The sequence below is a fragment of the Schistocerca piceifrons genome, chromosome 2 (genome assembly GCF_021461385.2).
Source record: "Schistocerca piceifrons isolate TAMUIC-IGC-003096 chromosome 2, iqSchPice1.1, whole genome shotgun sequence".
NCBI classification, from domain to species: domain Eukaryota; kingdom Metazoa; phylum Arthropoda; class Insecta; order Orthoptera; family Acrididae; genus Schistocerca; species Schistocerca piceifrons.
This window is the reverse complement of record NC_060139.1, coordinates 72,136,088-72,160,536: the sequence shown is the minus strand read 5'-3', so window position 1 is coordinate 72,160,536 and position 24,449 is coordinate 72,136,088. Positions and strand designations below refer to the sequence as shown.

The following is a 24,449-nucleotide window of genomic DNA, read 5'->3' as shown; positions in this document are numbered from 1 at the left end:
TCTTCCAATCTGGGTCATTCGTCATTTAAAATTACACAATTTTGACCAAAAAAAGAACGACAGTAGTTTTGTACACATTATTCACCGAGTCTGGCTTGTTGCATTTTTATACTGTTACTTAAAATGAAAGAGAGAAGTATTTTGAACAAAAGAGATCAAGCAAAAATTGTCAAATGAATGAAACAATTGTTGCGACCTTACATTGAAGACTCCTTTGATGCAGCTCTCCAAAACATTGCCAGTAAAATTTTCAGAGTTTTTAAGCCACCTACTATTGTTCATCAAAGTTTAATGCAGTCAAAGAAGAAAAGGTGTGGGAAAAAACTGTGTAGTCACACATTTTTGCACATGCTAGGAGGGATTGTCCTGAACAATATACTAAAAATCATGACCAGTGGGGCGCGAGAAGTGGTCAGGGGTGGGTTTCAAGCGAAAATGTTTCCCACTGCAAAATTAGATCGTATTAAATTTCCTACTCATTTTTTCTCTAGGACTAATAGTTTCTGCATTGCAGGGGATGGAAAATTGCAGACTATTAAAAATAGTGTTCTAACAGTATAAAATAATTGTTTTTGAATGAAGTGGGTTAAAAAGAAATATTTAATGTGTGTACCACATCTACATCTACATCTACATCTATACTCCGCGAGCCACCTTACGGTGTGTGGCGGAGGGTACTTATTGTACCACTATCTGATCCCCCCTTCCCTGTTCCATTCACGAATTGTGCGTGGGAAGAACGACTGCTTGTAAGTCTCCGTATTTGCTCTAATTTCTCGGATCTTTTGGTTGTGATCATTACGCGAGATATATGTGGGCGGTAGTAATATGTTGCCCATCTCTTCCCGGAATGTGCTCTCTCGTAATTTCGATAATAAACCTCTCCGTATTGCGTAACGCCTTTCTTGAAGTGTCCGTCACTGGAGCTTGTTCAGCATCTCCGTAACGCTCTCGCGCTGACTAAATGTCCCCATAACGAATCGCGCTGCTTTTCGCTGGATCATGTCTATCTCTTCTATTAATCCAACCTGGTAAGGGTCCCATACTGATGAGCAATACTCAAGAATCGGACGAACAAGCGTTTTGTAAGCTACTTCTTTCGTCGATGAGTCACATTTTCTTAGAATTCTTCCTATGAATCTCAACCTGGCGCCTGCTTTTCCCACTATTTGTTTTATGTGATCATTCCACTTCAGATCGCTCCGGATAGTAACTCCTAAGTATTTTACGGTCGTTACCGCTTCCAATGATTTACCACCTATGGCATAATCGTACTGGAATGGATTTCTGCCCCTATGTATGCGCATTATATTACATTTATCTACGTTTAGGGAAAGCTGCCAGCTGTCGCACCATGCATTAATCCTCTGTAGGTCCTCCTGGAGTACGTACGAGTCTTCTGATGTTGCTACTTTCTTGTAGACAACCGTGTCATCTGCAAATAGCCTCACGGAGCTACCGATGTTGTCAACTAAGTCATTTATGTATATTGTAAACAATAAAGGTCCTATCACGCTTCCCTGCGGTACTCCCGAAATTACCTCTACATCTGCAGATTTTGAACCGTTAAGAATGACATGTTGTGTTCTTTCTTCTAGGAAATCCTGAATCCAATCACAAACCTGGTCCGATATTCCGTAAGCTCATATTTTTTTCACTAAACGTAAGTGCGGAACCGTATCAAATGCCTTCCTGAAGTCCAGGAATACGGCATCAATCTGCTCGCCAGTGTCTACGGCACTGTGAATTTCTTGGGCAAATAGGGCGAGCTGAGTTTCACACGATCTCTGTTTGCGGAATCCATGTTGGTTATGATGAAGGAGATTTGTATTATCTAAGAACGTCATAATACGAGAACACAAAACATGTTCCATTATTCTACAACAGATTGACGTAAGCGAAATAGGCCTATAATTATTCGCATCTGATTTATGGCCCTCCTTGAAAATGGGAACGACCTGCGCTTTCTTCCAGTCGCTAGGTACTTTACGTTCTTCCAGCGATCTACGATAAATTGCTGATAGAAAGGGGGCAAGTTCTTTAGCATAATCACTGTAGAATCTTAAGGGTATCTCGTCTGGTCCGGATGCTTTTCCGCTACTAAGTGATAGCAGTTGTTTTTCAATTCCGATATCGTTTATTTCAATATTTTCCATTTTGGCGTCCGTGCGACGGCTGAAGTCAGGGACCGTGTTACGATTTTCCGCAGTGAAACAGTTTCGGAACACTGAATTCAGTATTTCTGCCTTTCTTCGGTCGTCCTCTGTTTCGGTGCCATCGTGGTCAACGAGTGACTGAATAGGGGATTTAGATCCGCTTACCGATTTTACATATGACCAAAACTTTTTAGGGTTCTTGTTTAGATTGTTTGCCAATGTTTTATGTTCGAATTCGTTGAATGCTTCTCTCATTGCTCTCTTCACGCTCTTTTTCGCTTCGTTCAGCTTTTCCTTATCAGCTATGATTCGACTACTCTTAAACCTATGATGAAGCTTTCTTTGTTTCCGTAGTACCTTTCGTACATGATTGTTATACCACGGTGGATCTTTCCCCTCGCTTTGGACCTTAGTCGGTACGAACTTATCTAAGGCGTACTGGACGATGTTTCTGAATTTTTCCCATTTTTGTTCCACATCCTCTTCCTCAGAAATGAACGTTTGATGGTGGTCACTCAGATATTCTGCGATTTGTGCCCTATCACTCTTGTTAAGCAAATATATTTTCCTTTCTTTCTTGGCATTTCTTATTACACTTGTAGTCATTGATGCAACCACTGACTTATGATCACTGATACCCTCTTCTACATTCACGGAGTCGAAAAGTTCCGGTCTATTTGTTGCTATGAGGTCTAAAACGTTAGCTTCACGAGTTGGTTCTCTAACTATCTGCTCGAAGTAATTCTCGGACAAGGCAGTCAAGATAATGTCACAAGAGTCTCTGTCCCTGGCTCCAGTTCTGATTGTGTGACTATCCCATTCTATACCTGGTAAATTGAAGTCTCCCCCTATTACAATAGTATGATCACGAAACTTCTTCACGACGTTCTGCAGGTTCTCTCTGAGGCGCTCAACTACTACGGTTGCTGATGCAGGTGGTCTATAGAAGCATCCGACTATCATATCTGACCCACCTTTGATACTTAACTTAACCCAGATTATTTCACATTCGCATTCGCTAATAACTTCACTGGATATTATTGAATTCTTTACTGCTATAAATACTCCTCCACCATTGGCGTTTATCCTATCCTTGCGGTATATATTCCATTCTGTGTCTAGGATTTCGTTACTGTTCACTTCCGGTTTTAACCAACTTTCCGTTCCTAATACTATATGCGCACTATTTCCTTCAATAAGAGATACTAATTCAGGAACCTTGCCCTGGATACTCCTGCAGTTTACCAATATTACGTTAACTTTTCCTGTTTTTGGTCTCTGAGGACGGACGTTCTTTATCAACGATGATAATGTCCTCTCTGGTAAGCCGTCAGATATTTTATCGTTTCGCCCAAGGGGGGGTCCCTCTAACCTAAAAAACCCCCGTGTGCACGCCACACGTACTCTGCTACCCTAGTAGCTGCTTCCGGTGTGTAGTGCACGCCTGACCTGTCTAGGGGGGCCCTACAGTTCTCCACCCAATAACGGAGGTCGATGAATTTGCAACCATTATAGTCGCAGAGTCGTCTGAGCCTCTGGTTTAGACCCTCCACACGGCTCCAAACCAGAGGACCGCGATCGACTCTGGGCACTATGCTGCAGATATTAAGCTCAGCTAGCACTCCGCGTGCGATGCTGGTTGTCTTCACCAAATCAGCCAGCCGCCGGAAGGAACCAAGGATGGCCTCAGAACCCAAGCGGCAGGCGTCATTCGTTCCGACATGTGCTACTATCTGCAGCCGGTCACACCCAGTGCGTTCAACAGCTGCCGGAAGGGCCTCCTCCACATTACGGACGAGACCCCCCGGCAAGCACACCGAGTGCACACTGGCATTCTTCCCCGACCTACCCGCTATTTTCCTGAGGGGCTCCATAACCCGCCTAACGTTGGAGCTCCCTATAACTAATAGGCCCGCCCTCTGTGACTGTCGGGACCTTGCCGGAGAATCGGCCACTGGCCCAACAGGCGAGGCATCCTGTGGTGGCTCGGAAACGATGTCATCACCACTAGGAAGCACCCCGTACCTGTTGGAAAGGGGTAAGGCAGCTGCCACGCGGCCAGATCCCACCTTCGCCTTTCGGCCAGGCACGCGCGAGCCCACCACTGTCCGCCATTCACCCTGGAGTGATGGCTGACCGGTAAGATGCTCACTGCCGGAAGACGCAGCGACATCAGGGGTTCCATGTGATTCCAAGGCCACCGAAGTAGGCATAGGTCTCACCACAGTTGCCCCAACGCCACTACGAGCCGACGCCTGCGCCTCGAGCTCGATGAGCCTAACAGACAAAGCCTCCACCTGCCCCCGAAGAGTGGCCAATTCTCCTTGCGTCCGCTCACAACAACCACAGTCCCTACACATGACTATGTTTACCCTACTCTATACGGTGACAAATTCCCAAGATAATCTTCTGATGAGCTACTCTGATAATCAAGAAACACTCACTGAAATACGAGACGCGAAAACTACGCTAGGTTTTCCCAGAAAAGCTATTTAAAAGCTAAGCGCAGCAAATAAGTACAAAAACGCTTTATACAAACAGTACTCGCTGCTGCTGGTGCTCTCGCTCTGGCTGTCACAAGACAACTGCTGATTCAAGTGACTAGTGGCTAACGGCCGCGAAACAAACAAAAGACGGTTTTAGGGCGCTTTCTGTTCCAAACGATCAAGAAAACACTAAGAAATCTAACACGAAAACTACGTAAAGTTTTATCAAGAACTGTTAGTTACTATGCAGAGCAGATAAACACAAATAGAATCCCTTCCTTAGTGGAAGGTCGTAAACAAAATGCAAAATAAACGCTTTATACAAACAGTACTCGCTGCTGCTGGTGCTCTCGCTCTGGCTGTCACAAGACAACATCTAAGTACAATAGAGCCATATTAAGGGATAAACTGTGTTTATGGGTTGTAACAGGGTGGAGCGGGAGATGTGTGAGGAGAAGCACAAGCAGAGGTAGGTCGTTAGATTGTGCTCATGCACTTCCCTCCTTCATGGTCTGAAAATTAAAGGCCAAGCAGGTCCCCACTACGTCACAAGAAGCAACAACAGGATGTCTCAATGTTATATGGGCCCTCCCCAATGGTTCTTATGAATCACAAAGTGCAGACATGCATGCCTGTGGGGGAGGGGGGGTGTATTTTGTGCACAAAATGCCCTAGCACTACATGGAATTCAGATATGAGTTATTAATAACACTAATGCAGGTAATGCATGTGGAAAAAATCTACTTAAATCTCTGCACACTCTTCCACACAGTTAGAGGAATGATGTCATTTTCATTGTTGCCATTATCACTATCTAGTATAACCAAACAATGGGGAATCCAGGATGGAATGTAATAATATTATGAGAAGGAAAGTTGCTACTCAGCATATAGTGGAGATGCTAAGTCGCAGATCGGAACAACAAAAAGGTATTTACACTTAAAGCTTTTGGCCAATGGCCTTTGTCAACACACACACACACACACACACACACACACACACAAATGCAACTCGCAACCACAACTGCAGTCTCGGGCAACTGAAACCACACTACGAGCAACAGCACCGGTGCATGATGGGACTGGCGACTGGGTGGGGGGGGAAAGTAGAAGGCTGGGGCAGGGAGGGAGGGATAGTATGGTGGGGATGGTGGACAGTGAAATGCTGCAGGTTGGGCGGCAGGCAGGGGAGTGGTGAGGAGGGGATGGGGGGGGAAGTAGCGGAAAAGGAGAGAAATAAATAAATAAATAAAATAAAATAAAAAAAGGCTGGGTGTGGTGGTGCAATGACAACTGTGTAGTGTAAGAATGGGAGCAGGGAAGAGGCTGGATGGATGAAGACAGCGACTAATGAAGGTTGAGGCCAGGAGGGTTATGGGAACATAGGATGTATTGCAGGGGAAGTTCCCACCTGCGCAATTCAGAAAAGCCAGTGTTGGTGGAAAGGATCCATATGGCACAGGCTGTGAAGCAATCACTGAGATGAGGGGTATCATGTTTGGCAGCGTGTTCAGCAACAGGGTGGTCCACTTGTTTCTTAGCCACAGTTTGTCGGTGGCCACTCATGTGGACAGACAGCTTGTTGGTTGTCATCCCTACATAGAATGCAGCACAGTGGTTGCAGCTTAACTTGTAGACTACACGACTCGTTGCACTGTTAGCCCTGCCTTTGATGGGCTGTTAGTGCCTGGACTGGAGTAGCTGGTGGTGGGAGGATGTATGGGACAGGTCTTACATCTAGGTCTATTACAGGGGTATGAGCCATGAGGTAAGAGATTGGGAGCAGGGCTTCTGTAAGGATGGACGACACACAACTCCTGCTCTTAATCCCTTACCTCATGCTTCTCTGCAACTTCACATGTCCTCTTTATGGTAAGTAGCAATCAATCATTTCCTATATTGTAAACATGAGACTTTTCTATCATAAAATATCTGTCAAAAATTTTAATGTCCTTCCATTGGGCCAAGAATGATCCTTGCGAGAAATGGGACATGCAGGAACTTCAGCAAAAAACTGGCAATAATGAGGGGGGGGGGGGGGGCAGCTTTCTATAAATGGTCATTGTGGACACTGTAACTAATCACAAATCACAATCTGCTCATTGTTATATGTTTGATGAAACTATTGCTGGTCACATAGCAAATAAAATAGCTTCTGCATTTGCAAGCATGTGATGATGTTACCTGAAGAAGTCCATGACGTCAATACGTTTATTGACTCCTGCAGCACCCAGAAGAGGACTATTAATTTCTCTGTCATGTCCATGAATGCATTTCATGAGGAGAAACACTGTAGTAGAAAGTTGGAGGTTTCTAAACAAGTCTAGGAATTCACCCACAAATTTAGTCGAACTTGAGCAGAACAATTTTATTAATTTCAGTGACTTTTATTGTTAATGTATATTCACAGAAAACAAAGCATTTTTGGAGAGTCACTTACCTGGCTGAAGATACAATGGTTGCAATAGAATACTACAAATTTTCCTTCATTCCACAAGAGGCATTCAAGATATTAAATTGAACAAGAAGAGGCAAACATGAAGTGAACCCTACTTGCAACCCACTCACATGACACCTATGTGTTTATATACCGGGTGATCAAAAAGTCAGTATAAATTTGAAAACTTAATAAATCACGGAATAATGTAGATAGAGAGGTAAAAATTGACACACATGCTTGGAATGACATGGGGTTTTATTAGAACAAAAAATAAAATAAAATATTGCTAGACATGTGAAAGATCTCTTACACACATTTGGTGATGATCGTGTGCTCAGCCGCCACTTTCATCATGCTTGGCCACCCAGGTCCCCAGACCTCAGTCTGTGCGATTATTGGCTTTGGGGTTACCTGAAGTCGCAAGAGTATCATGATCGACCAAAATCTCTAGGGATGCTGAAAGACAACATCCGACACCAATGCCTCACCATAGCTCCGGACATTTTTTACTGTGCTGTTCACAAGATTATTCCTCTACTACAGCTATTGTTGAGGAATGATGGTGGACATATTGAGCATTTCCTATAAAGAACGCCATCTTTGCTTTGTCTTTGTTATGCTAATTATTGCTATTCTGATCAGATTAAGCGCCATCTGTCGGACATTTTTGGAACGTTTGTATTTTTTTTTGGTTCTAATAAAATCCCATGTCATTCCAAGCATGTGTGTCAATTTGTACCTCTCTATCTACATTATTCTGTGATTTATTCAGTTTGCAAATTTATACTGACTTTTTGATCACCCGGTATAGAAAAGGCAAAGACCTACTATTGTCAATGGCCTTCATACATCACATAATAAGACATTTTATCCAAACCTGTTACCAGGCCATCCAGGAGAAATCCTAGACTACTTAGCAATTATATTTAAGCATGTGAGGTAGTGTTTGTTGTGAACAATCTTAGGAATTAAGATGATGGAGTATACATGGTGTAAGAGAGATTTTACTTAGATTGCTAGAAAGTAACTATTAGTTTCTAACGTGACAACAACCTGGCAATACTAATGGTCTAAGCACCAGTAAGTCAATGTCGGGGAGCAAGGGAATATATCTTTTTCTGGGATAAATAGAAGGAAAGAAAGAAAAGAAAACAGAGTGCTACTCATCTTAAAGATGACACACTGAGTTGAAAACAGGCACAACGAAAAAGCAGTCTGGCCACGACACCCAGAGACAGCTGTGTGTGTGTGTGTGTGTGTGTGTGTGTGTGTGTGTGTGTGTGTGTGTGTGTGTGAGTGCACGTGCAGTCATGCACCCCTCCCCTTCCTTTGTGAAGAAGGATATGGCTGAAAGTTCTGTGTGTTGCAGTCTTTTCGTTGTGCCTCTCTGCTACTTAATGTGTCATCTTTACAGTGGGTAATAATCTTTCCTTTTTGTAATTTTTGATATTCCAACCTGCACATAAGAAATTATCATCATAGCATGTGGATGGCCCACAGCAATTTTTGGCAGTCACACTTCTATTAATTTAATAATGTTTTCAGTTTGTTCATATCACTTGCTTCACACATTAGGCGTATAAAACTAACAACTTTCAACCTAACATAGACCTCAGGTTAAGTTACAGATCAGTATCGCGACAATCAATATCTCTTATTTCATATTAAAGCCTTAATGACTATTTCTACATTACAAGTAAGTGCAAAAGTATTACTTATATCAATCATGTGAGCAGTTCATATTTTCTGGCATACAGGTGTCATCCCATTTGCTGTCTCCAACCTCAAATAATGATATCTTCAACTTTTGTGGTCCTGTCCTCCTCAGTTGCGCGTAAGTGTTTTATTCAGTTGCTGTCAGACGGTCCATAAGTGAAATTTATCAATATACCGTAGTCAAATAATGATCTACTCTACACTGCACAAAGAGCAGCAGTGGGCAGTAAACTTCAGCCCAAATTACAGCAACATTTTCAACACACTAGTCCAAATATAGCAAGGAATTACTGTAATTCCATTCACTTTTACTTTGTGGCATATGCTAAAAATTGCTGTAGGATTCAGGTTTGAGAATACTAATGAAACATTACATACAGTTTTAATTTAACTTGTACAAATTCATAGATCTTCTTTATTAAATGTCATTATTTTTAACAGTGCAAACAGTAATACAATTTACAGAGGTCCAGAATAGACACAAAATGAACAAACTTTTTCAGAGATCATTTACTGGGAACCATCAGCCTGCAAAAATACATAGTGAATGATGTTATATTTTAGTCATATCAAACATTAAAAAGTTAACAAAGGTATGTTAGCTTCACTCACCAAGGTTCATCAACTAAAATCTGCCAGAACATCCAAAACATTTAGTTATAAAATAAATAGCAAAATGTTGGACTTTTAATCTCTTCATAGTGTTATAACACACACGATGCTAATAGCAGTTATGCGACACTACTGAAATGTCACTCAGTTTTAAGTATTGGCGAGTTTGTAGTCTTGCATGTTAACACATGAGAACACTTGTCCTATACAATTCAAAGTGGTTGACAAACAAAATATTCATCAACACTAAGTCTACAAACATCACTTTTTACTTTCCGTTTTGCTATCTTCCTTGCTCTTCTCATCTTTCTTATCCTTGTCTTTCACATCATCTTTTTTACCTTCCTTCTTTTCTGCATCTCTGTTGGTTAGCTTATTGTTGATAAGATTGTGAAGTGCTATGATGGAACGTATTAGAGCTGCAAGATATACAACTAACATCTGATCATTTGTCTTCACATATAAAGAATTCACAAAATTTCCGTGGCTTATGTCTGGAAGCAAATTGAAAATGTCTTGTAACTGGTAGACTATCTGGTGATTAATTGGGAGAGTCCCCTGAACAACCTGTGGGAGGGAAAATGTACATGAGATTAAATCAATAATTTCTAAAAATGTTAAAACCTAACAAAGCAATGGGTCTATATGATGGTACGGCTATATTACATGGCTAGATAAAAGATCAACTCACCAAATGGTGGCAAGGGAAAACACATACAAAAGATATAGAAATGGACAAGCTTTCAAAGCCAATGGCTCCTTCCAACAGACGGGTTAAAGGGAAAGGCAGAAGGATTCTTGTAGAATTTTAGAACATGTTTTTTGCTCGCGTATCATGTCATTTCTGGAAACCCAGAATCTACTATGTAGGAATCAACATGGATTCCGGAAACAGCGATCGTGTGAGACCCAACTCGCCTTATTTGTTCATGAGACCCAGAAAATATTAGATACAGGCTCCCAGGTAGATGCTATTTTTCTTGACTTCCGGAAGGCGTTCGATACAGTTCCGCACTGTCGCCTGATAAACAAAGTAAGAGCCTACGGAATATCAGACCAGCTGTGTGGCTGGATTGAAGAGTTTTTAGCAAACAGAACACAGCATGTTGTTATCAATGGAGAGACGTCTACAGACGTTAAAGTAACCTCTGGCGTGCCACAGGGGAGTGTTATGGGACCATTGCTTTTCACAATATATATAAATGACTTAGTAGATAGTGTCGGAAGTTCCATGCGGCTTTTCGCGGATGATGCTGTAGTATACAGAGAAGTTGCTGCATTAGAAAATTGTAGCGAAATACAGGAAGATCTGCAGCGGATAGGCACTTGGTGCAGGGAGTGGCAACTGACCCTTAACATAGACAAATGTAATATATTGCGAATACATAGAAAGAAGGATCCTTTATTGTATGATTATATGATAGCGGAACAAACACTGGTAGCAGTTACTTCTGTAAAATATCTGGGAGTATGCGTACGGAACGATTTGAAGTGGAATGATCATATAAAACTAATTGTTGGTAAGGGCGGGTACCAGGTTGAGATTCATTGGGAGAGTGCTTAGAAAATGTAGTCCATCAACAAAGGAGGTGGCTTACAAAACACTCGTTCGACCTATACTTGAGTGTTGCTCATCAGTGTGGGATCCGTACCAGGTCGGGTTGACGGAGGAGATAGAGAAGATCCAAAGAAGAGCGGCGCGTTTCGTCACTGGGTTATTTGGTAACCGTGATAGCGTTACGGAGATGTTTAATAAACTCAAGTGGCAGACTCTGCAAGAGAGGCGCTCTGCATCGCGGTGTAGCTTGCTCGCCAGGTTTCGAGAGGGTGCGTTTCTGGATGAGGTATCGAATATATTGCTTCCCCCTACTTATACTTCCCGAGGAGATCACGAATGTAAAATTAGAGAGATTAGAGCGCGCACGGAGGCTTTCAGACAGTCGTTCTTCCCGCGAACCATACGCGACTGGAACAGGAAAGGGAGGTAATGACAGTGGCACGTAAAGTGCCCTCCGCCACACACCGTTGGGTGGCTTGCGGAGTATCAATGTAGATGTAGATGTGATGTAGATGTAGGATGAGAAAACAGAACTGGCGAGGCTTAGGAAACAGGGAGAGTTACATACATTATTAGGCATCAATTTTAGTGATTTTATGAACAATACATGGAAATACCAACTTTGCAAGAAAATACGAACTGAACGGTAATCGTGATGGATCAAAAAGAGAATAATAAGTCCTGTACAAAAGGTGTTGCACAAGTTTACATATAGATAAAGGTTAAACTTAATAATAATAATAATTTTGTTGTTTAAATAATGTGAATTGTAATTATGAATTAATATGAACATTTTATTATAATGCTGAAAAATCCAGGATGGAATGCAACAACATAATGAAAAGGATAGTTGCTACTCACCGTGTGTGTGTGTGTGTGTGTGTGTGTGTGTGTGTGTGTGTGTGTGTGTGTGTGTGTGTGTACTGTCTATTTTTGACAAATGTCTTGTTGACCGAAAGCTAACTTTCTGACAGTCTTTATGTCGTGCCTTTCTGCGACTCAGCATCTGTGCTATTGAGTAGCAACTATCCTTTTCATTACATTGCTATTAAAATGTTGCACATGTTTACAGGGCATCAGGAGCCTCCAGCCTCTCTGAATTAACAAAGAATGGATAAAGTTGGAATATGTTCTTACAGCATCAAAGTTTGTTGTAAAGAAAACAGCCAGCCATTATATACAATTACTAATTTTTAAAAAGTGCAAAAATGCTGATCCCTTATTCTTTTGTAGCTTGTACCCAGGATCAGATTTATTTATTTATTTATTTTTTTTTTTTTTTTTTTTAGAACAGCAGAGTTTTTGGTTTGGAGTTGACAAGGTGTGTTGATCAGCAAGGTATGTAATCTAATCAGTAATAGAGAAGTGTTTTCCTTGGAGTACAGCTGGAAACAGATTTCTGTACTCAGTAGTCTAGTTCAAATTAATATATTTTTCAGTTTCTTTTGTTTCTCCAAGATTATGGGAGAAGAGAGAAAATCATTACTTATAACAGCAATATCAAATCTGGGCAATGGAATACCATACTGATGAGGAAATAGTGATCATCAGTTACCACAAAGTTAACTACATCTTCAATAGGCCTGGATGTGTGTTTAAGGGAAAGTTATTCAGTAAATAATTGTATAAATCACTATCCAGAATTGGTAGCTAATCCTTAGGCAGCACTGTATGTATGAGAATGGTGGTTGCTTTTTCTTTTGGTATTGTGGTAGTAGGTGAACAAGTGCTAAAGTAGACTTGGTGGTATTTGGATGGCAAAATGGTTGCTATTGTTAATGTTTGCCGAATTGTCTGAGATGTGGTAGGCAGTGTCCAATACTGAACCCCATACACAAAAATCTTTTCAATTTGTAAGTACATACTTTGGAACCATAGGAAGCCACAAATAATAGTACTTACTACTTAAAAAAAAAGACTGCTTTGAGCATGCACCATGATTTTTACCCAATTAATTGGAGATACCAACAAGTTGTGAGACATCGACACCAGAAGTTGATGTGTTTTTGCTTCAGTATTTAAGAAATAGGGTAAAACTGGTCTTGGCAAAAACTACTTTTATTTCTTATTTTTAGGAAAGGCCAAGAATAGTTTAAGTTGGGGAATACTGTAGTATTCAAGTGTACGTGCAGTAGGTGGGAAAAAAGTTACATTTAAAAATACTTTCTTTTGTTGTATGCCCCAAAGCAGGTTTGAAACAGATTACCAAGAGAAATAAGCCAAAAATATATTTTGATTTCCTATTTACAGCCTACAAGGAAAACATCATATTTCCTTAATGGAGAGTTGTACAAGGAATAATTTAATACCAAAACCATAGGAAGAATAATTATGCAGTCAGGTGCATGTTAAAAATAATTACGTAGTGGAAAGATTTTTCTGTAACAAAAAGAAATTACTTTATAAATTACCAAATAAAATTATTGAGTAGAAACTGGCATAGACCAAATGACCTCTGATCAAAATAACGTCGCTGGTTTTCTGCTAAAGTTTGATGGACAAAAGAGGGGTGAAAACTGGACAAAAAAACTCTAACTTAAGGAAGAACGAAATATTAATTGATCAATTGGTTTGGAAGTACTGAGTAGAAAACATTTGTCGGAATGAACAGTTATGAACAAAGCGACAGTTTAAAAAAAGCAAACTACACTACATTTTTAAGAAAACATGAGGCATATTTAAAGTGACAAGTGGTTTATTCAAACAAATTGCGAATTCAAACATATTATTCTGTGGGTGTCAAGACTATTGTAAAACAAAAGTGTCCGTCTAAATTTGTCGTGCTGTGTTAGATGCTTATGTACAGATGAGTAGTATGTGGCAAAGCTCCATTTTTAAGGATACTGTAGTGTATGCTTGTATAGCCTCCACTCCCTGTTTCTCCAGCATAAACATGGCGGTGCTGTCACTCTTGCCAGGTCTTCGGGTTGGTTTGCTAGGTAATACTTTTAGTAGTAGTAGTAGTAGTAGTAGTAGTAGTAGTAATAATGGCGGCGGTGGCAGCAGCATTACTTAAGTTAAAACAACAGCTTGCATCAAGAAAAGCCCTTTATATCTGAGACATTTTTTCTTGAAATTTGTTCTCAAAACCAAAAAGTATGGAAGCAAAGTAAAAGGCAGTGTAGTGTGTATTTACTATTAGTAAAGCCACTGACACTGTAAAATCAATTGAAACAGTGTTTCTTGATCAGACCTTACGCATCACTGTTTGTTATACTATGACAAATATTTGATCAAATGTCGGGAACGAGTTAAAAGAAACGCCATGAGCTGGACTGGCTGATCTGGAGCCATCAACAGTGGATTGCCAAGTGTGAAAAGAAAGAAATACAATGAGGAAACTGGCTGAATGGAGATGGTACTATAGATAAATAGTCCAAAGAATGATCTGTAGAGTGATAACCTGAGACAGCGATGGTACGTTATGACAATGAAACAATAGCGAAGCAAATGCACCACTTAGTCCCATATCAGTGCATGGTGGTAATTTTAGTACTGCTATAACTGGCTGGTGAAATACAGTGGGCAGCACCACAACAGGCACTAGTAGTGCTTATGGCTGTAACAGTTCAGCCTAGTTGCCAATGTAAAATTTCCATGCTTTCCAATGGGCTTTTTCAAAGTTGTCGGGCAAGAGTATCATATCTGCCCCCTTGAATGGGTGTGTACAATTGGATGTGTCATGGGCAATGTTTCACAAGGTGAACTGGTGGTACAGATAGTGTCTTGCACTTAAATCCACAGACTGGAGCAAGGAAGTGGGAAAGTCTGACATTATGCTTGGATGTGGTGATGCTGGTGTTGTTGACTGTGATAACAGAATGCAAAGAGATCTCCATGTCTGTGTCCAATGAAAAAGTCTCTGGTTTTCTTAGGCACAAGTCAAATCTATGATGTCATGGGACTGGCAATGGTGGGCTTTCTGGTTAGGGTGTATCACTGTTGGTGGCAAGCATGGATAGAGTTGGTTTGTATGACGATGTTCCAAACAACCCTTCAATGTCTGAACTGACATCATGGACTGGCCAAGAGCATTCACCAGAATTACTGGTGTTGTAATGTGGCAGATTCAGACACATCACAATAAAGAGATCAATTCTTTGCCTTGGAAACTACATTAGCCACATTTTGGTTTACAGTCAAACATGAAAGTTTATGAAACTTCCTGGCAGATTAAAACTGTGTGCCCGACCAAGACTCGAACTCGGGAGCACTTGCCCGCGAAAGGCAAAGGTCCCGAGTTCGAGTCTCGGCCGGGCACACAGTTTTAATCTGCTGGGAAGTTTCATATCAGCGCACACTCCACTGCAGAGTGAAAATCTCATTCTATGAAAGTTTATGTTTTTGCCCTTTACTTACGATGTTTAATTATGAATATAACAGTTTATTATTATTCAGATACTCTTTAGGTGAAAATTTAAGGACTAAAAATGAATGCATATTTGTATTTTATGATTCAAAAGTAATTTGAAACAATTTTTACACTAAAAGTAACTAAATTATGATATACAGGATGACACGTATAGAAGTAAATCTTGTCATTTCATATTTACACTCAACATATACATCTGTAATTAGAAATACTATTTCTGATTATAACTGTTTCTTTTCTGAAGCAAACATCACATATTTCATGACTATGTAATTAATCTGTGTGTACTGATTATATTGTTCATTAACGTGTAACACAGTTTAATGTAAAATGTGCTATTGTGTTTCATTAAAATTTTTAAATGTATAAACGTTTGTAAAGAACTGCCATTGTTACCTTTATGAATAACCAGGTGCCTGAGCCCAAGCAAATTAGTACAAGTTATTACATGTGGAGTTAGTACAATTGAGTTGGTATGGGAGTGTGTTAGTTCAAGTTATTTCAGTTAAGTAGCATGTGGAGCAAATCAGGACTGATATTCCTGAGGGGTGTTAGAATTTAATACAGCCTGAAAACGGACAAAATTCAGTCTACATACTTTGTTAAAGTGCATGTATGACATCCTGTAAATTCTATCTTAATTTATCTGCACTGAAGAAAAATTTTAACAGTCACCCCAACTACAAAACAAAAGACAAAACTAAGTAATCATCCGCTACTATTTACAACAGTACTGGCAAAAAAGTTTAACTAATTTGAAGCAAAACACAAAATTCACATTTAATCCTTAATTTATCTCACCATTTTGTAGCAGACTGTTACAGTGTCTGTACGTCTTTCTCCACAGGAGTGCGCCCATACTACTGTTCCCAGTGAGCAGCACCCTGACTGCCAGGTCCCGGTTCCTGGTGCCAGGAGATGGAAAAACGTTTGTGGTCATCTCCCACAGAGGAGTTCCACAAGACTCTAGTCCTGGGTGGTTCTTGTCCTGTACATACTCAGGTACAGTATCAGTTCTGCTGTTGTGGTGGGGATGTTTGTGATAGTGGTGGTAGTTCCCACTGCTTTCAATATTCGCTGCTTAAATGTTTGCACCATATGCTCTGCTTTGCAACTGGAGGGTGGGTGAAATGGCCAACTAATTGATGTCCTCAATTGTCTGAAACCTACTGTCCAATATTATAGTTCAGGCAAGGCCTTCGATAACTAGAATCTGAACTAAGAGAGATTGTGGCTGACTCCATACTTAACATATATGAGCATTAAGCTCACAAATCGGACAACAAAGTCCAAATAAATGCGGTCTGAGGTTAGTTGGAGGGATGTGATGTTGAGGACATACAACTGGTGGTGGTGCAGTCCGGAGGGTGGCAGTGGGGGAGGGGACCAGTAAGCAAAACATTGGGGACAGGGATGCTGCCTGATGCTGAGCCCACGCCGAGCAGCTTCACATCATTGTTTCCAAGTCTCTGTTTAAGTTTGGCCAGTAAGAGTGTCATATCACTAGAGCTTTCATCCACGACATTCCCTAGTGGCCACGAAGTAGTTGTAAAACCTGTAGCCAAAGGATGCTGCGGTTACAACACAGTGGTACCAGGTCTGGAGCTCTTGATTTGTGTTTGAAATGTATGTGGGGCCACCCGTGGAGTACATAATGCATGGCTTATGGTAAGATTGAGTCGGGGTGTGTGACTGCAGCAACTGATGCAGCTGTTAAGGAAATTCTTCCAAGGTCTGTCCTTTCTGCATCAATGTGGAAACATAATACTTTCTGGTCCCACAGGAAGGCGAGATAGAGAGTTCCCATGTGTGTATTGTGCTGTAGGCTTTTACCTAATTGTATAATTGTACCACATAGTGTTGGAGGCATAGTGCTGTTCAGTTTAGAAGACTGGAAGTCAATAGCGCTACCAGTGGTTTACGGTCCATGATCATAATGAACTTAGTCCCAAACAGGTATACATGGATCTACTACACTGTAAGGACAATCACTAACATATCTTTTTCTACCTGTGAGTAGTGTACCAGCATCTTTGACATAAAGGTGATGGGTTGTTCAGTACAGTCATTGTCTGATATGTGCCACCATTGCACCAATGCCATATGGAGTGGCCTCTGCAGTGTGAACCAGTCAACACAATGGTGAAAATGGTGCAAGGTTGCTAAGTGCAGAGTATGCTTTAACTGTGTGAAGACATGTTCACAAGCAGCAATCGTGTGTACTGAAAAAGTTTCTTCTGCAACTGGTTTAGCAGTTGCATGATATGGGCCACTTGTGGGAAGGACTTTGAATATAGTTCATTTAGAGTGCAGGTGACGGGAGTGATAACTGCTACACTGCAATAGGGTACCTGTTTAGCAAGTGCCTGAGGTATTCAACTTGCCCTCCGAAAGACTAACTTTTGTCTAAGTAGCCCTTCAGCAATGTATCACGTAATGTAATAAATAGTGTGCAAAATGCTTCATAGGTGTTCTTAGCATGTAGCTCCTGTGACAATTAAGTTGTTCAGATGGTTTGTGCAGACACAAATGGACAAGGTTAATTGTTCCAGGTATCTCTCAGATATTGCACGAGTGGAAGATATCCCGAAAGTCAAGTGCTAGCACAAACAGGAGGGGGTATGAACAACTATGATGTTTTGTGTTTCCTCATCTACTTGAACTTGCAAATATTTGTCTGCTAGGTCAATCTTAGGAAACTATTCTCCTTTGACAAGCCCTGTGAGGTCTTCTGGATGTGGTAAGGTGTAGGTTTCTACTTGTGCCTGAGCACTGACTGTCAATTTAGAGCCATCACATAGCCGAAGGTAGCCACCGAGTTTCTTACCTATAAACAGGAACATGGCCCCAGTGCTTGTTTTAACAGCAATCATCCCAGCCCTGTGGACTTGACAGAGTTCCTGCCTAAAAGCCGTTCATATGGAGACTGGAATGGGCCATGTTGCATCTAGGTATCTAAGCCTGGAAATCTGTGGCACACCCCTGGCCAGATTTGAACAGAGGCACAAATGCAGCTTACAGGTTGTCATGTTCATGGAGAGTACCACATCAGAGGCAACATGTACTTCCTCATTGATGGAGAACGCAAACTACATCCAGACCGAAAATGTTTCTGGTTGCATGTTTATTGAGAACAAATAGTGCTTGCAGGTTGAGCTGGTTTGAATTGACTCTAGATGAAAACAGAACTGTCACCATGTACTGCCAACTTACAGGAGTGTGGGGTTAATCCTCGAGAACCTAGTCGAGCAGGCATTTGTAGGACTACCAACAAAACTGTAACCATCTGGTAACCTATGTCTTTGTTCATTCTGTGACATTTACATAGAGCTCGTTCATGAAAGGATAGCCTGGTGGGTACTACTGCCTTGAAGTTTAGACATTGTTCCTTGAAGCATGTAAGGAACTAACTCTGACTGCTCTGACTATTTATGGCGACTGGCTTTTCCACAAAGGGTGCAGTGTACCCAACTATCCAGACATTATGCAGATGGGTGAGCCGTGAGGCAGTCTAGGGATGACTGAAGTCCCCATTTGCTAACAGGGCACAACTGGTTTTTCAGAAGCAACTAATAAATCTGATACTGATGAATCATGGTGTCCTGTCTTTGAAGTAATTTATTGGCATTTTACATTCCTGGGGAACAGTGTGTTATAAGGACTGTTGATACTTTGAGCCCGGCCATGACGAACTCATTTTCGGCTTGTGCAATTTCAAACAAGTGTGAAATTGTCAAAATATCTTCCAATGATAGGTCATCTAGTTTATAAATCAGTCAACCAGAAACAATATGAATGTCCAGGTTATTTGAGCTATTGATAAAGTTTGAGTCACAATGTGACCACAGGGAATCTCTGCAAACAATAATTACAAACTAACATGCACATTTCCTCGAACTTGAGACCACCTGGATTTGAGAGAGAAGACGATGTCTTAAGAAAGAAAAACATCTCTGGGAAGCTAAAGACAAAGAAAGTGACAATTACAGACTGTCATCAGCAACATGAAAGGCAGTAAAGTGATGTTCCAGTGACTATAAATGTGTGTCCCAATCTTCTTTAGTGTCGTGAAATGTTGGAAAATGAGAATGTTTGGCTCTCCACCTGTTAAGTGACCACTGCCTGTATTGTGTGGGTACCCTGTATCTGCTGCTAATCCTTCACTAGCTAGATTTTTTGATGGGGCAACTCATTTTGCTGCTGATATTGTTGCTGAAACTACTGCTGGAATTATTATTGTAATTGCTGCTGCAGTTACAGTCACTGCTGTTCCAAGAGTTTCACATGCCTTGCTTCTGTGGCACTCTGTTAACCTTTTACCTTGTCACCAATTATTTGCTACAGATTCGACCAAATGTCTGAACAACTTAAAAGAAACCCACTGAGGCTGGACTGACCAATCTTGGGACATCAGCAGTGGATCACAAACAAACAATGAGGAAAATGGACACTTGCTGATGGTACTATAGATGAAATCCAATAACAGAAAACCAATGGTGTGTTACGATAATGAAATGATAGCAACACAAAAACACCACTGAGACCCATGTCACTGCTTGGCAGAACTTAAAAGGGTGACTGTGAGCTTCAATTGGCCAGAAGACGTTGTGTGGCGTCGTGACAGGACATGCTAGCACCTGTGGTTGTAGCAGCTCTGCCTAGAGGCCTAGGTAGAGTTCAATGATCTCTGATGGGTTTTCAAAGTCAATGGGCCAGGACACCAGAGGTTCTGAGGAACAATGGTTCACCCTTTCAGATGAATGATTTTTTATAATGTATTTCACACTTATACACAAACTTCTATAACAACAACAAGTGACAAACAAATATCAATCAAGTTCCAAATAATGAGATACAACTAAGAAACAGAGGCCCAGAGGACAACTACTACAGTTGAGATTTAAATTTACTATGAAGAAGGAAAACCCATATGAGAGAACCCCACACATATGTAACAAGAAAAAAATTAAGACAAGTTGGTGAAAAAGTTTTGCTTTTTGACACATCAAATAGATCAAGTGACATTTGCAAGGTCAAGCCTGGTAGTTAGGAAAAGCCTGCTAGTCAGGAAACATGGAGTTAGTGTGATGCTACAAATCTAAAGCAAAGACGATATAGTCACAGTTTGATAAAATTTAGGCACACATACCTGGGTTAGGTAATTACGTATCTCTCTCAACTGAGAGTGTAGTCCCTTTAGTCCAAGGAGCTGATTAGTAATTCGCTGTGAAAGTGTGCCCACGGTGGTATCTTTAATGTCTCTTAACAAATGTTCCACACCAACTTCTTCAGCTTCCTCTGCACCTATTTCACTTGGAACATGCTCAAATGTTTTGGATGTTGGAGAACCATCCTGGAAAGAAACGTTAATAAAATATTAATATTATTGCATCAGACAGTTTTCCACACTATAATTGCTATGCTACTTAAAATTAAGAACAATAATCTGGTCTGAATCATGTAGAATATGATGCTTACTATTAAACATACAATGTTTATAGCTAGTCAAAATAGATACAATACAAAAGATATTGAAAGTGAGCGAAATGTTGAGTATGGGGTTATGCTAAGAAAGGACAGTGGAAATTTACATGATAACACAACAGAAGTCCCTATACACGGCATGCAATAAGAAAGAACAAGATGAATGAAGTAAGAGTTTAATGTCTCCTCAATTTCACTGCAGATGAAGCATAAGCTCATAATGGACAAGGATATGAAAGGAAATTGGCAATGGCCTTGTCAAAGGTATCATCCCACATCTGCCTTCAGTGATTTGAGTACTACGTTAATTATATTGTATCTATAAACTTTCTTCCAATATGTTAAGCTTTGTAATATGTTTACATATTCAACTGCTCTTCAGAATAAACAAGTACTTTAACTGAACTACCACCAAAATGTACATGTTAATGAAGTGAATTTTATCACTGCTGACGGTTAGCACATCTTCAGCTACAGCAGATTCCTTCAATAACTGTGTACACAAAACAGAAGGCAGACTATACCATCCTGGGTCACCAAGACCATGTAATCTGTTGTTCATTTTCCTCTGCCTACAAGCTGTATTCAATTTTATCATTTGTAATGGGTGAATTCTTTTACACATTTGCATGTATCAGCCTGGTTTATAATATTTCAAAATATTACTGAGTTCCAAATGTTGGACAGTCACAGCAATATTTCTTTCTCATTTAACTTCGTAATGTAGATAGAAATAAGATCATAATAGATATTATTCCATTATAAAAAAGTGTCTAATGCTACACAAAGTGGAACATGGTAACTGTTAATTCGCCTGATAATGTTACTTTTACTTTCTTTCTTCTGATGTTTATGGATAAAGTATTACAAGAAAAATGTGGTGTATTATATAACCTCATTTTATGAGAGGGCAATAACATACTCAAACTGGGGCTGAAGAATACTTCACATAAAATTTATATCAATGATTTCTTCTGTGACGTAAGTATATCAGTAATAACAATAAATCATTATATACATATGTTTCTAACCGTATTAATATTAAATTTATATTCCCTGAAACATATCACTTCATACTTTAGTGTTCCTACTTACATCATGAACCTCTTCAATAGCACGGTATGCTTCTGTTGGGAGACCCAGATCTTTTGGCTTTGCATCAATTATCACTAGGACTGAATTTGGGCAGTAACGCCGAATGAGTTCATTGATTGCAACATCATTTCTATGTAGCTTGGGTCCAGTATGGTACCACCCAACAATCTTCTCCCTAGCTGTAAAGAGATTTAGAAAAATAAAATTTGTCATGTAAATATTGGTTGACTGCTTATTTAATTAACCAAATTTTTGAACAGAGCAAAAGCTTGTGTAATACAGGAATGTTCTTCAATGCCAATAGCTCTTTTCCTTGGACTTTCAAGATGTTAATGCAGCCAGTACACAATCACACAAGCTTGTCACTTTTTTCTATCCACAAGTTTGTCAAACAAGCCTGTATATGTAACAACAAAGTTTGTCAATTTAACTTCATTTTTGAAACAAATATTTTGACAGTAGTTGGAATGGCCACTAATCCAGACAAAACATTTCTTGTGGTGACTTTAGTACTTCGTATAAAAAAGAAAACCATGAAAAATTGAAGTTGAGAGAGAAATATACCCACAAAAAATGCCAAAGAAAAAATTACACTCAGAACATGATTATGACATCAATTTTCTCCAAATGTACAGTCAAAGTTTTAACAATTGAGTCACCTTGTCCTCACATTGAAAAAGACAACGTAAGTACGGTCTTCCACTTGGTCTTCTAATGACAGCTCATTGAAGTACGACAGTGTGGGAACATAGACATAATTTGTGGAAGAACCATAGAGCTCTGATTTTTTATTTTATTGCACTTCCACTTTAATGCTGTGCATAGGATATTAATTTTCTTCTTGACCTTTTCCTGTGTAATATATGGCCGGGAAGGATGCAACACCTCAATCATTTTGGTAACTGCCAGTGCTATATTGTTTTTATGTTGATTGCAGTTTCCATAGTTGTGGAAACTTATGATACTGTGAGATAAACTGTAATAAAACTCTTCTTTGCTAACCATGCATGGCAAAACATCAAAACAAGCAATGTCCACCATCATGCCAAATCTGCTTTCAATTGAAATTTCTCTCAAACATGCTCTATGTTTGACAAACATGTCAAATAGTGCCATACATAGTCAAATATTTGACAAACCTATTAAAAGTTTATGAATTGTTATGATAGTGAACAGGGTGCTTAACACACTACAAACCCTTCAAGCTACTTTGCCACTAATGCCACATGAGGATTTGTTGAACAAAATTTCAAATTAAAAACACTAGATTACTGACAAATTACCTGTAAACACACACACACACACACACACACACACACACACACACACACACACACAAACAGCGAGAGAGAGAGAGAGAGAGAGAGAGAGAGAGAGAGAGAGAGAGAGAGAGAGAGAGCAAATGCCGTAGCTATTTATATATGATTTTGGAGATGTACCAATAGTCCAATTGATTCAACCTCATTTTGTACCAAAGTGGCTTAATAAGCCATCTGAAGACCACGTTCCAATTTCAATCCTTCATTCTTTGTTCCTTTCTTTTCTAGCAGCATGCTTTCATCTGTTTGCTGTGTTTCTTCTTTTTGTCTTCATGCCATTTTGAACCAGTCTTTTTGCAGTCCTTTCATTTTCAATAATTTTTCCCAAAAGTCTTCTCTTGTTTATGCCTCCTGTTTTTATACTGCTTCTTTCTAAATCCTTTTTTCGTTCACTTACCACACTTCTTGTGGACTTCTTACCTTACAAGTATTTGACAATCTTACTAGTTAATCTACTGCCTTGCATTCAAAATAAATGTCAAAAGAACATGAGTCTTCTTTTTCTCATTATGTATGAAATATTTTCTATATTTTGGTATATGTCAGCATTACTTCATAATTTCCAACCTTTTGCTGTGTTTTGTGGTCCTAATCTTTCCTTATAAACTGCCTTTCTAGTACTCCTAATTTATCTAAGTTATAGTGTAATGTCAGGCATTCACTTGCACATAGGCATTCTGGCTTCACTACTGTGCTGTTACACCTTATTTTTGTATTTTTGGATTGTAGAGGTCTTTGGTGACACCACATGTTTTCCCACTTTATGTAACTTTTCCTCTATCGCAGATTTTCCAAAGCATTTTCTTGGATTATCTCCCCTAGATACTTGATTTTTTATTTGCCAGTGTGTTTCCAGAAATTTTGGAACATCCTTAATGTTCGTTAATTTTTTTCAGCAGAAACTCTTAAGCAAGTTCTGCTGGCTATTTCTTCCAGGAAATTTATTTATGTTATAGCAGATGCCACATTTTTGGATAGTATAGAAAAATCATCTGGAAAGGCAAGAGTTCGATCTTTTCGCGTCCTCTTCCTAACCTTATTGGCAAAATGTTGAGTTCAATAGGATTTTCATCCATTTTTTTCACTGTTTTCTCTAAAACACCATTAAAAAGAACTGGAGGTAGGTTGTCACCTTGTATAACACCTGTTTCTATTGTGAAAGACTGAAATTTCTCCGATGAATTTTACTTTACATACTGTATCTGCAGGGGT

General features: G+C 39.9%; 1 protein-coding gene across 1 annotated transcript in view; it reads right to left on the bottom strand.

The window, feature by feature from the left end:
• Positions 1-9,183: 9,183 nt before the first annotated feature.
• Positions 9,184-24,449, bottom strand: part of LOC124776639 (26S proteasome non-ATPase regulatory subunit 7) — a 57,775-nt gene continuing 42,509 nt past the window's right edge. Inside the window, exons 3-5 of the mRNA XM_047251729.1 lie at positions 21,919-22,097; positions 20,489-20,692; positions 9,184-9,976 (exon numbers count right to left, since the gene is read on the bottom strand). Coding sequence (XP_047107685.1) covers positions 9,671-9,976; positions 20,489-20,692; positions 21,919-22,097 — 689 coding nt within the window. The 3' untranslated portion in view covers positions 9,184-9,670. The remainder of the gene's footprint in view (positions 9,977-20,488; positions 20,693-21,918; positions 22,098-24,449) is intronic.